Source organism: Microcebus murinus, chromosome 9 (genome assembly GCF_040939455.1).
Source record: "Microcebus murinus isolate Inina chromosome 9, M.murinus_Inina_mat1.0, whole genome shotgun sequence".
In the NCBI taxonomy this organism is placed as follows: domain Eukaryota; kingdom Metazoa; phylum Chordata; class Mammalia; order Primates; family Cheirogaleidae; genus Microcebus; species Microcebus murinus.
Window position 1 is genome coordinate 77,054,261 of NC_134112.1, and position 12,174 is coordinate 77,066,434.

Consider the following 12,174-nt stretch of genomic DNA (forward strand, 5'->3'; position numbering starts at 1 on the left):
GGCTGAAATACCATATTTAAGAATTTATCATTTTGTATTGAAGTTGCTTTTTATATTTTTCTCTTTTGATAGATACTTCTATATGTATTGGTGAATATCACATATGTGGATATCTACACATAGCTATATAATTTTTATTACAAAATAATTTTGGACTTTTCCTCAGACAAGGGGGTCCTGGTTCAAAGGATTTTGCTAGTATGTGTGATAATGATAAAATTCTTTTGCACCAGGTATAAGGTTTTTTTAAAACGTTCTTTTGAGATAAGGTCTCACTATGTCCCGCAGGCTAGAGTGCTAAGGGATGATTTCCAGGCACATGAGGCTCTCTATTTAAATAGGGAAAGTTCTCTATTAGATACTTTAAGTAATAGGAAAATGCTGTTTTAGATGCTGACTTCTAAGTCTGCCCCAATTTTGTGCCAATTCTGTGTCTCAACGCTTTGTCTTGGATTTTCACTAAAGTAGAGATTTTTCATTCGGTCAATTTTCAAGGATAGATGTGTCCCTTCTTTTTTGAAGATTTCTGTAGGTAGAGATCTTCTCAATAGGATTATTCTGCCCCTTGTTTTTCTTATATAAAATGATCGTGTGGAAATAGATTTGAATATTAATCTCTATAAGATTAGCCTACTCCTTCCCCGAGACATAGGAAAAGCTAATCCTTTATTTCATTTCCTTCTCCCACTCCCTGCCATTCAGGTATTTGTGTTGACATTTGGTTTTTAAAAGGAATTAGTTTTTGCCCCAATATTAATTTTAGCTGAAGATTTTCTAGGTCCTGAGTAAAAAAGTTTATAAGGTTTAAACTATAAAAATCTTTAGCTACTTTATATGTTCTAAACATGTGGGAAAAATTTATTATCTTCAAAACATTAGACTCTAATGGTTCTTGATATTTCATTCTATTCTGACTATGGTCTCTCTCTCTCCCTCTCTCTCTCTCTCTCTTCTACAAGGCCCAAATCTCATGTGCAGGTTTTATCTTTAGAGTAATTTATGTTTCAATGATGAGAATGAATGGATAATTTGCTATAGTAAGGACAAATATTCATGGAAAGAATAGTGTAATTCTTATTCCTTTACATAGCAGTATAGTACTAGTCTAATTAAAAAGAAAGGTTTCTTTTAGAATCACAGAACATTTAAATATGTCTTCTTGTAGGTAACTTTTACAAATATCAAATGCTGAATAATACATAGTTTAATTTCTTTTCCTTGGCTCAGACCTATTTCATTGTACCACAAAAGTGGTACCATATAGCAACAGTGTGTGCTATAACACTTCATTTTTTGAAAATCAGTCTGACAACATAATGTCACTTATCAAACACAATAACAAGACCAAAATCCATATATTGCTTTTTTTAAAGCTAGAATAGAACCAATCCTTTGAGTAGAAGATATAAAGTAGTAAACTGTTTTATTGACTTAAACATGAGAGTATATTACTGTAAGACTTGATCAAACAGTGTTCAAAAGAGCAGGAGAGGACAAAGAGCAGGAGAAGAGTTTTGGTTGGTTAAGTCCAAGCAAACTTTTGATTTATTATCTCTAGCAGAAGTGACTTTTCCCTATCCCCTTATTGTGCCTGTTCAAATAAAACAAACAAACAAAAGAAAACAAAAAAAGAAAAGAAAAAAAATGATCACGATTCCATAAGATATTGTTTTCAATATTTAGAGACTACTATAAAACAATCTTTTGAGAAGCAATAAACATGAATGAGAAGTTCAACTTTGAATTTATTTTCCTTCTACGGGCTTTTGCCAAGGCATTGCTTGGTACAACATTCTGTACACCGGGGAAGGCAAAAGGAAAAATAGTTACCTTCACCTCTCTGTAGGCTCAGTAATGATTTGGGAAAATGAAACAAATGTTAACCATTATAGAGTTTGCATCATTTGTAAGAGGAAATAATTTTATTGATTCAAACACAGGACTAGCTTTTCCATCTTTTAAAATTGAATTAAGCATGGATATGGTGGCTCATGCTTGTAATCCTAGCACTGTAGAAGGTCGAGGCAGGAGGATTGCTTGAGTTTAGGAGTTAGAGACCAGCCTGAGCAAAAACGAGACTCTGTCTCTACTAAAAATTGAAAAATTAGCTGGGTATCATGGTGCACACCTGTAGTGCTAGCTACTCAGGAGGCTGAGGCAGGAAGATCGCTTGATCCCAGTAGTCTGAGGCTGGAGTGAGCTACAATGATACCATTGTACTCTACCCAGGGCGACAGAGTGAGACTGTCTCAAAAAAAAAAAAAAGAAAAGAAAAGAAAAAGAAAAGAAATTAGATCCCCCTCCCCACTACCCCCTTCATATAAAAAATAAATTAAAAAAACAATTAAAATTCCTGCACTTAAAGTTTAGAACATGGTAAAGCTTATGATCTTTATTATAAAATGCAACATAATAATATATTCTATGTTTCTTTTATCAGTTATAGGTGATGCAACTTGCAAAACATTCCTGGTACATAAAACAAGAAGAACAATATTTAGGTGTAATACAATCATTGTACCTCTTTATCAAACAACAAAGTGGCTTCACTCTACTCTCTTTTATATGTTCTAATATCTTACATCTAATATCGAGTAAATCAAAGTGTGTAGGAGGAAATATGTTTTTTTATAGTCATTGCTGTTTCCAATGGGAGTGCTAAGGTTCAAGAACATCTTTTTCAGGAGCTTTGTTGGGTCCAATGCAGTATCCCAGACAGTGTTCACCTTCCTTCTGATTCCATGTTGCTTGGCTCTGGATTTCAGAGCACCCCCTCTTTTCCCAGATGTGCCTTTCCTCTGGGCCTGGAATGCCCCATCTGAACTTTGTCTTGCAGGGCTGGATGGGCCAATAGATCTGAGCCTCTTCTCTTTAGTAGGAAGCCCTCGAGAAAATGTCACAGGGCAAAATATGACAATATTTTATAATGATAGACTTGGCTACTATCCTTATATAGATATCACAGGCAGACTTATACATGGAGGAATTCCCCAGAAGGCACCCTTAAAAAAGCATTTGGACAAAGCCGAGAAAGACATTGTCTTTTACATCCCAAATGATGATACCGGGTTGGCTGTCATTGATTGGAAAGAATGGAGGCCCACTTGGGGAAGAAACTGGAAACCTAAACATGTTTATAAGAGTGAGTCTATTGACTTGGTCAGGCAACAAAATCTACACCTTAATGACACAGAAGCTACCAACATAGCCATAGTTGAATTTGAAAAAGCAGCAAAGGATTTCATGCTAGAGACTTTAAAATTGGGAAAATTACTTCGGCCACATCGCTTATGGGGCTATTATCTTTTTCCTGATTGTTACAACTATAATTATAATCAACAAGATTTCACTGGAGATTGCTTTGACATAGAGAAAATAAGAAATGATGCTCTTAGCTGGTTGTGGAACGAAAGCACTGCCCTTTTTCCATCTATTTACTTGAGTAGCAGACTGTCTTCTACACAAGTTGCGCTCTATGCACGTAATCGAATTTATGAAGCCATTAGGATTTCCAAATTTCTTGATATTGCAAGGCCACTTCCAGTTTTTGTATATGCCCGACTAGATTTTTTTGATCTAATTTTGAAATACCTTTCTCAGGTAAGTAAATCAAGGTATGAGGACAATGAAATAGTGTGCACAAAACTGTTTTGTGAAATTTCATATTATTTTTGAAGGGAGTGAAGTTTAGCTTTTAGTGTCATTTAGCAATGTACACACTAGTAGTTTTACATCATTAAATGAATGTAAAATAAATATGTTTAATCTTTAATGTAATCTCATGATCTCTTAGTAAGCATGGAGAATTAGGTAGTATAGAGAGTATATTGACTCACTTACTGTTTTTTCTTTCATAGGCCTGCTGTCTTGTCAATAGAAGTAATTAAAACAATAATAATCTCTATTTTTTATAGTAAGGCAATGGCTGTGTAAAAGGTAGAAATAATGGAGAAATATTTAAATTACTATTATTGGGTCAGCATGCTTATCTTTGGTATTAATATTTTAAATATAACACTTTCATTTTATTTTTATCTGCTATCTTTTTCTATTATATTTGCCAGGATGACCTGGTGAATACACTTGGTGAAAGTATTGCTCTGGGAGCCTCTGGAGTTGTATTATGGGGAGGCCTTAGTTTACTGCGAAGTGCGGTAAGTGAATTGGTAGGAAATAGATGAAAATATTTCTACTTTTAATATTTTTGAGGATTGTTTGGTATTAAACAATAAAATAAGTAGTTCTATATAAGGCATATAGTAGTTGAAGCTTAATTAATACTGGCTGAATCAAAATATCTTGCATTTGTTTGGTTGTTATAAATCAGGGTATATTGTAACATTTCCATTGGGAAAACAGAAATTCAGTGAGATTAAGTGAATTTCTATAGGGTACATAGTTATTAAGTAGCAAAAACAAGATTATGATATCAGTTTTCTGACATGGTGAGTTATTAAATGGCTCTTCCGTTATTTTTATTCTTGTTTCACTCTCCATATCAGGTCTTTATTCTCCCACCTCTTCAATCCTCTTGACTCAGTGTAAGAGTAAAGCTGTCAAATTGTCACTGATAAATTGGAACTGAACTTTTCTTTCTCTGATGCATGTGGAAATTCTAATGATGAACATGCCATGGAGAATGTCAGTTGAAGCTCATTGCCCAGGGATCTTATGCTAGAACCTGTAGAGATGAGATTTTATATTCTAAGACCACAAGAGACTTTTTGAGAAGGAATATATTCATATCTTATCCTTCAGATAGAATAGCCATATTCTTACTTTATTTACAAATACTTAAGAGCAGTTGCATTTGTGAAATTCTTTTAAGGTAATCTGAGCTCTTCTACCTATTTTGAATAATTCTAATGTCTCTAGTTTGATCTTCAAGAAAGAGAAACAACAGAAAATATAAGTTCAGAGAAAGGTGTTGTATCCCTTGGTAAAATCTTTTATATGTCAGAAAATTATTTTAAAACTATAATTCTACTAAGTGTATTCCTAATTTTTATTAGTTGTTTTCTCAAATTCATAAACTCCTTTATCAAGGATTCTATTATTTAAAAATTCATAGATATTTATAAATTCTCCACATTCTTTTCTGTCTTTTAAAGAAAACTGAGAGCTTCACCCTTACTCTGAGGAAGAATGGATCAGACATTCTTCAAAGAGTAGGTTAATGTGACATGCCATATATATATATATATATATATATATATATATAAAATTAGCCGGGCATGGTGGCGCATATATATATATGTATATATATTAGTTGGCCAATTAATTTCTTTCCATTTATAGTAGAGACGGGGTCTCACTCTTGCTCAGGCTGGTTTCGAACTACTGAACTCGAGCAATCTGCCCACTTTGGCCTCCCAGAGTGCTAGGATTACAGGCGTGAGCCACTGCGCCCAGCCATTCAGGGAAATATTAAGCATGGTGGAAAATTTTAATAGTAGACTACACCAAGCAGAAGAAAGAATTTCAAAGCTTCAAGACCAGTCTTTTGAATTAACCCAGTCAGGCAAAAATAAAAAATAAAGAAAGGAATTGAACAAAGTTTCTCAAAAGTAATGGGATTATGTGTAATGTCCAAATGACAATTGTAGGTATTCCTGAAGGAAAACATCAAAAAGTAAAAAGCTTTGAAAGCCTATGTGAGGGATTATTTGAGGAAAACTTCCGTGGTATTGCTTAAGAATTGGACATCCAGATACAAGAAAGTCAATGAAATCCTAGGAGTTTCATTTCAAAAAGGACATCACCAAGGCACATAGTCATCAGACAGGCCAATGTCAGTGTGAAGGAGGAATTCCTGTGTGCTGTGAGATAAAACATCAAATAATTTGCAAAGAAGATCCATTAGAATAATAGTTGACTTCTTAGCAGAAATTTTACATGTCACAAGGGATTGGTGTGCTATCTTTAGTATTCTTAAAAAGAGTAAGTGTCAGCCATGAATTTTGCAAAACTTAGTTTCATAATTGAAGAGAAATAAAGTCTTTCCAAGACAAGCAAACACTAAGTAAATTTTCTACCACTAGGTTGGCCCTACAAGAAGTGATAAAAAGTCATCTAAACATGAAAAAGAATGGTTGATACAGGTATAAAAACATTTGAAAGTAAAAACTCACAACTATTATAAAACTTTAACACAGAGGAGAATAAAAAGCAACTAGGTAGCAATCAACATGATGACTGCAACAGTATCTCATATATCAATATTAACTTTGAATGTAAATGGTACAAATGACCAATATAGAATGGTGGAATGGATAAACAAATGAAACCCAAATATCTTCTGTCTCCAAGAATCCCATTTAATTTGTAAAGATTATCACAGACTTAAGGTAAAGGAGTGGGAAAAATATTCCATGCAAACAGAATCCAAAAGTGAGCAGGAATAGCTATTCCTTATACTAGATAAAACAGACTTAATTCAACAACAGCAAAAAAAGACAAAAATGGTTATAATATAATGATAAAGTGACAATTCAACAAGAAGATCAACAATCCTAAATATATATACACCTAAAACCAAAATTCCCAAATTCATAAAACAAATACTAGTAGACCTAAGAAATAAATAGCAATATAATAATAGTGGGGGACTACAACGCTCTAGAGACAACAGTAGACAAATCATTGATACAGAAAATCAATAAGAAACATGGGACTTAAATGGGACTCTAGAACAAATGGACCTAACATTCACAGAACATTCAACCTGAAAACTAGAGAACATACATTCCTCTTCATCAATACATGGAATATTTTCTGAGGTAGACCGTATGTTAAGCCACAAAACAAGTGTCACAAAATTTTAAAAAATTTAAATCATATCGTATATCTTCTGAGTCCACAGTGTAATAAAGGTAGAAATCAATTTGAAGAGGAATTCTCAAAATTATACAAATACAAGGAAATTAACAGTGTGCTATTGAATCATCTTTGAGTCAATGATGAAATCAAGATAGAAATCACAAAATTGTTTAAATTAAATAAGAGTGGTTATATAAGTTACCAAAATCACTGGGATACAGTAAAAGCAGTGCTGAGAGGGAAGTTTATAGCACTATATGCTTACATCAAAAAGACAGAAAGATCACAAGTTAATAACCTAATGTCTCATCTCCAGGAACTGGAAAAACAGAACATACCAAACCAAAAGCTAGCAGAACACAAGAAATAATAAAGATCAAAAGAGAACTAAATGAAATCAGAACCCCCCAAACAATACAAAGGATCAGTGAAACATAAAGTTGGTTCTTTGAAAAGATAAGCAAAATCAATAGACTATTAACCAGATTAAGGAAAGAAGAAAGAGGATTCAAATCAGCTCAATCAGAAATGAGAAAATAGACATTATAACTGATACCATAGATACACAAAGCATCACCTGAGAGTATTATGAATCCCTCTGTGCACAAAAATTAGAAAATCTAGAGAAAATAGATAAATTTTTTGAAAGATTCAACCTCCCAAGCTTGAAGCAAGAAGAAACAAAAATCCTGAACAGACCAAAAATGAGTAGTGAGACGGAATCATTAATACAACATTTCCTAACAAACTAAAGCCCAGTACCAAATGGATTCACAGCTGAATTATGTCAGACTGACCAAAGAAAAAATGGGTATGTACCAGAACTGTTCCAAGACTGAGAGGAAGGAAATCCTTCCTAACTCATTCAACAAAGCCAGTATCACCATAAAACCAAAGCCAGGGAAAGACACAACAAGAAAAGAAAACTACAAACAAATATCCCTGATGTATATAGATGTAAAATTCCTCAACAAAATACTAGCAAACTAAGTCCAAAAGAAGATCGAAAAGAAAATGACCATGATCATGTGGGTTTCATCCCAGGAATGCAAGGAGGGCTCAGCATGTGCAAATCAATAGATGTGATGCACCACATAAAAGCAATTAAGAAGAAAAATATATAATCATCTTATAGATGCAGAAAAAGCATTTGATAAAATTCAACAACTCTTCATGAAAAAAAAAACCCTCAACAAACTAGGCATAGAAGGAACATACCTACAAATGTTAAAAGCCATGTATGACAAACCCTCCACCAACATTGTACTGAACAGGAAAAAGTTGAAAGCATTCCCCCTAAGAATTGCAATAACACAAGAATGCATACTTTCACCATTTCTATTTAATAAAGTCCTGGAAGTCTTAGCCAGAGAAAAAGGTAAGACAGTGGAATAAATGCCATCCAAATTGAAAAAGAGGAAGTCAAACTATTCCTGTATGCCAAGGATGTGATCTCATATCTAGAAAATCCTAAAGCCTCATTCATACAATTTCTAGAACTGAAAAAGGAATTCAGTAAGGTTTTATGTTACAAAATTAACGTAGACAAATCAGTAGCATTTCTACCTGCTAACAATTGCCAAGATGAGAATCAAATCAAGAATTCAATACCATTTATAACTGCTGCAAAAAAAAAAAATTGTAGATAACATAAACAAATGGAAAAACATCCCATGCTCATGAATTGGAAGAATCAATATTATTAACATGTTCGTACTGCCCTAAGTGATTTATAGATTCAATGCAATTCTCATCATAATACAAACATCATTTTTTTACAGAATTAGAAAAAAAAAATCCTAAAGTTCATATGGAATTAAAAAAGAGCCTGAACAGCCAAAGCAATCCTAAACAAAAAGAACAAATATGGAGGTATCACATTACCTGACTTCAAATTATACTACAAGGCCATAGTAACCAAATCAGTATAGTACTGCTATAAAAGTGGACACATAGATTAATGGAGAATAGAGAACTCAGAAATAAAATTGTATACCTACGACCAACTTATCTTTGACAAAGCAAACAAAAACATAAACTTGGGAAGTGATGCCATATTTAATAAATGGTGCTAGGAAAATTAGACAGTCATATAGAGAAGAATGAAAATGAGCATCTCCCATGATTTATAAAAAATTAACTCAAGATGAATTGAAGACTTAAATGTAAGACCCGAATCCATAAAAATTCTGTAAGAAAACCTCAGAAACTCTCTTCTGGACGTTGGCCTAGGCAAAGAATTTATGACTAAGACTGTAAAAGCAAATACAACAAAAAGAAAAGTAAATAAATAGACTTAATTAAGCTAAAAAGCTTCTGCACAGAAAAAGAAATTATAACAAGAGAATATATACAACCTACAGAATGGGAGAAAATATTTGCAAATTACATGTCTGATGAAGGACTAATATCTAGAATCTATAAGGAACTTAAGAAAATTAAAAAAAACAACCCCATTAAAAAGTAGGTAAAGACATAAACAGAAATTTTCCAAAAGAAGATAAATGGCAAACAAACATTAAAAAAAATACTCAACATCCCTAATTATCAGGGAAATGCAAATTAAAGCTACAATGAAATACCAACTTATCCCTCTCAGATGGCCATCATTAAAAAGTCAAAATTGCAGATGCAGTGAAAAAGGATCGCTTATACACTTTTACTGGGAATGTAAATTAGTACAACCTCTATGGAAAATAGTATGAAGATTCCTTAAAGAACTAAAAGTAGACCAACCATTTGATCCAGCAATGCAATAGATACTGGATATCTATACAAAAGAAAATAAGTCGTTATATAAAAAAAAGATACCTACACTTGTATCTTAATCACAGCACAACTCACAACTGCAAGGATGTGGAATCAACCTAAGTGCCCGTCAACTAATGTGTGGATAAAGAAAATGGTGTGTGTGTATATATATATATACACACACACATACCATGGAATACTACTCAGTCATAAAAAGAATTAAATAATGTCTTTTGCAGCAACTTGGGTTGAACTGGAGACCATTATTATCATGAGTGAAGTATCTCAAGAATGAAAAAACAAATACCATGCATCCTCACTTATAAGTTGGAGCTAAGCAATGGTTATGTATAGTCATATAGAATGGTATTATGGCTGTTGGAAAATCAGAAGTGGGGAGGGTGAGAGGGAGCTGAGAAACAAAAAATTACCTTTCAGATACAATGTTTGCTATTCAGGTAATGGGTAAACTAAAACCCCGACTTCACCACTATACAATTCATCTATATAAGAAAAAAACATTTGCACCCCCTGAATCTATTGAAATAAAAATAAATAAAAATCGCATTTGTCAATGCTGTTTAAATTTGTTTGACAAATGTGATGCTTTACATTTCTTTATAATTCATGAGGGTCAACCAAAGATATGCTAGGCCCTCTGTTAAGTACTTTTATATGTATCATATGTGTTCATCTTCACAATAACCATATGAGTTAAGCACCATAATTTTCCTTATCTTACAAATGGTGAAGCTGAAGTATATCCAGCTTAATTAATTTGCCCAAGTCACCCAGATAGGAAACTAAGACTTAGAAAGTTCGAGAGAGTCCCAAATCCATACAGGTAGTCACTAATGGAACTGGGAATATTGGCAAATGAACCCCATACTTTAGAGGCTATACTTTAACAGCTATTCTTTCTCTGAGTAATTTATGAGTTATTAAGGAAGATCAAGGCTAGGGTACATGAAGCCTCAACTGGTCAATTGATCAGTGGCACTAAACAGCCCGTGCAGTGATCTTAACAATGTTACAAAAAACAGAATAATCATCCTTGTTAATGTGATAAAGATCAAATGTTCCTTACCCCTTTCTGTGTCTGTTTTTGTTGTTGTTGTTCCTTAAAAATTGCTTATTGCAGTGAATTAAATCAAATACCAACTAACTTATCTTTTGATATCCTGACCATCTTATAATTTTACAGAAACCTTGCACGGACCTTCATGATTACATGACGACTACACTAAATCCTTACGTAATCAACATTACCCTAGCAGCAAAAATGTGTAACCAAGTGCTTTGCCAGGAGCAAGGTGTGTGTACAAGGAAAGACTGGAATTCAAGTGACTATCTTCACCTGAACTCAGCGAATATTGCTATTCAAATTGGGAAGGAGGGAAAGTACTTAATAGTTGGAAAACCCACACCTGACGACCTGAAGCAATTTTCAGAAAAATTTCGTTGCACCTGTCATAGCAACATGACTTGTAAGGCAAGAGATGATGTACATAATGTTCGTGCCATCAATGTGTGTATTGGTGAAGGTCTTTGTATAGATGCCTATTTTGACACAGAATCCAGTGTTCATTCTTACAGCTGGGATGATGAACATTATTTCATTTCCCACGATGTCTCATCCTTCACACCATCTGCCAAAATGGTCTTTCTTAACATTTTGTTTCTCTTTATAAATTATGCTGTGAATTTGTAATTGACATGTTAGCTGAATGAACAATGAGCCCATTTTAAAGTGTGCTTTTTAGACTAATGAAATGCCTAAAAAACAACACCTCCTGCTGAAAAAAATGACCATCTTTGGAAAGATTTTTCTGAATTACTATCCCTAGTGAATGTTGGTTTCCTTTGAACTTGACAAACACTATCATCTTGTAGGAATTCTCAACCATAGGTTCAGTTTGTATTCCAGGACTCAACAGCTTGCCTATCAATATTCTCCAGTTTAGAGCACACATAATTATCTGTTTCACTTGTGAAACTGCCAGGGTTGTTTCAACTCAATAATTCTGCACCAGATACTGACATTTTGATGAAATTACAATTTGACATGTAGTGGTTAAGAACTTGAAAGTGAAAACATGAATAAAACCCATCATTAAAATTTAGAGAATCTGGCTGTTTCTCTTTTCTCCTCTGCTCACAATCAAGGGACAAAAAGAGAGAAGGAAAGAGGATGGGTGAGAAGGAAGAAAACAAAAGGAGGGAAGAGATAAGGGAAGAGATAAAGAAAGAAAAAGAGCTAGAATTTTTTGCTTTTTCTGGTGCTGTTGAGAATACTCCTTTGCACAGGACTGAAAGGAACATGTGTTGCATACACAATTAGCTTTCAGCTCCCTGTTAAAGCCAAAAGTCATTGTAGTTGAATGCCTTACCTGGTCTGACCTGTACAAATGTTATTGTCACCTCCTTCCTCTCCACTTGTGCTGTGCAGAAGCTTTTTAGTATGATATATGCCACTTGTCTATTTGTGTTTTTGTTGCCTGTGCTTTTATAGTCTTAGCCATAAAATCTTTGCCTGGACCAATGTCCTGCAGTATTTTCTCTATGTTTTCTTCTAGTAGTTTTATAGTTTAGGTCTTAACATAT

General features: G+C 33.7%; 1 protein-coding gene across 1 annotated transcript in view; it reads left to right on the plus strand.

Annotated features, from left to right (window-relative positions):
• The window catches only part of LOC105884793 (hyaluronidase PH-20-like), a 29,587-nt gene extending 17,889 nt beyond the window's left edge, over nt 1–11,698 (plus strand). The window contains exons 2-4 of the mRNA XM_076006593.1: nt 2,441–3,600; nt 4,065–4,154; nt 10,775–11,698. Coding sequence (XP_075862708.1) covers nt 2,650–3,600; nt 4,065–4,154; nt 10,775–11,281 — 1,548 coding nt within the window. The 5' untranslated portion in view covers nt 2,441–2,649 and the 3' untranslated portion in view covers nt 11,282–11,698. The remainder of the gene's footprint in view (nt 1–2,440; nt 3,601–4,064; nt 4,155–10,774) is intronic.
• Nucleotides 11,699–12,174: the final 476 nt, after the last annotated feature.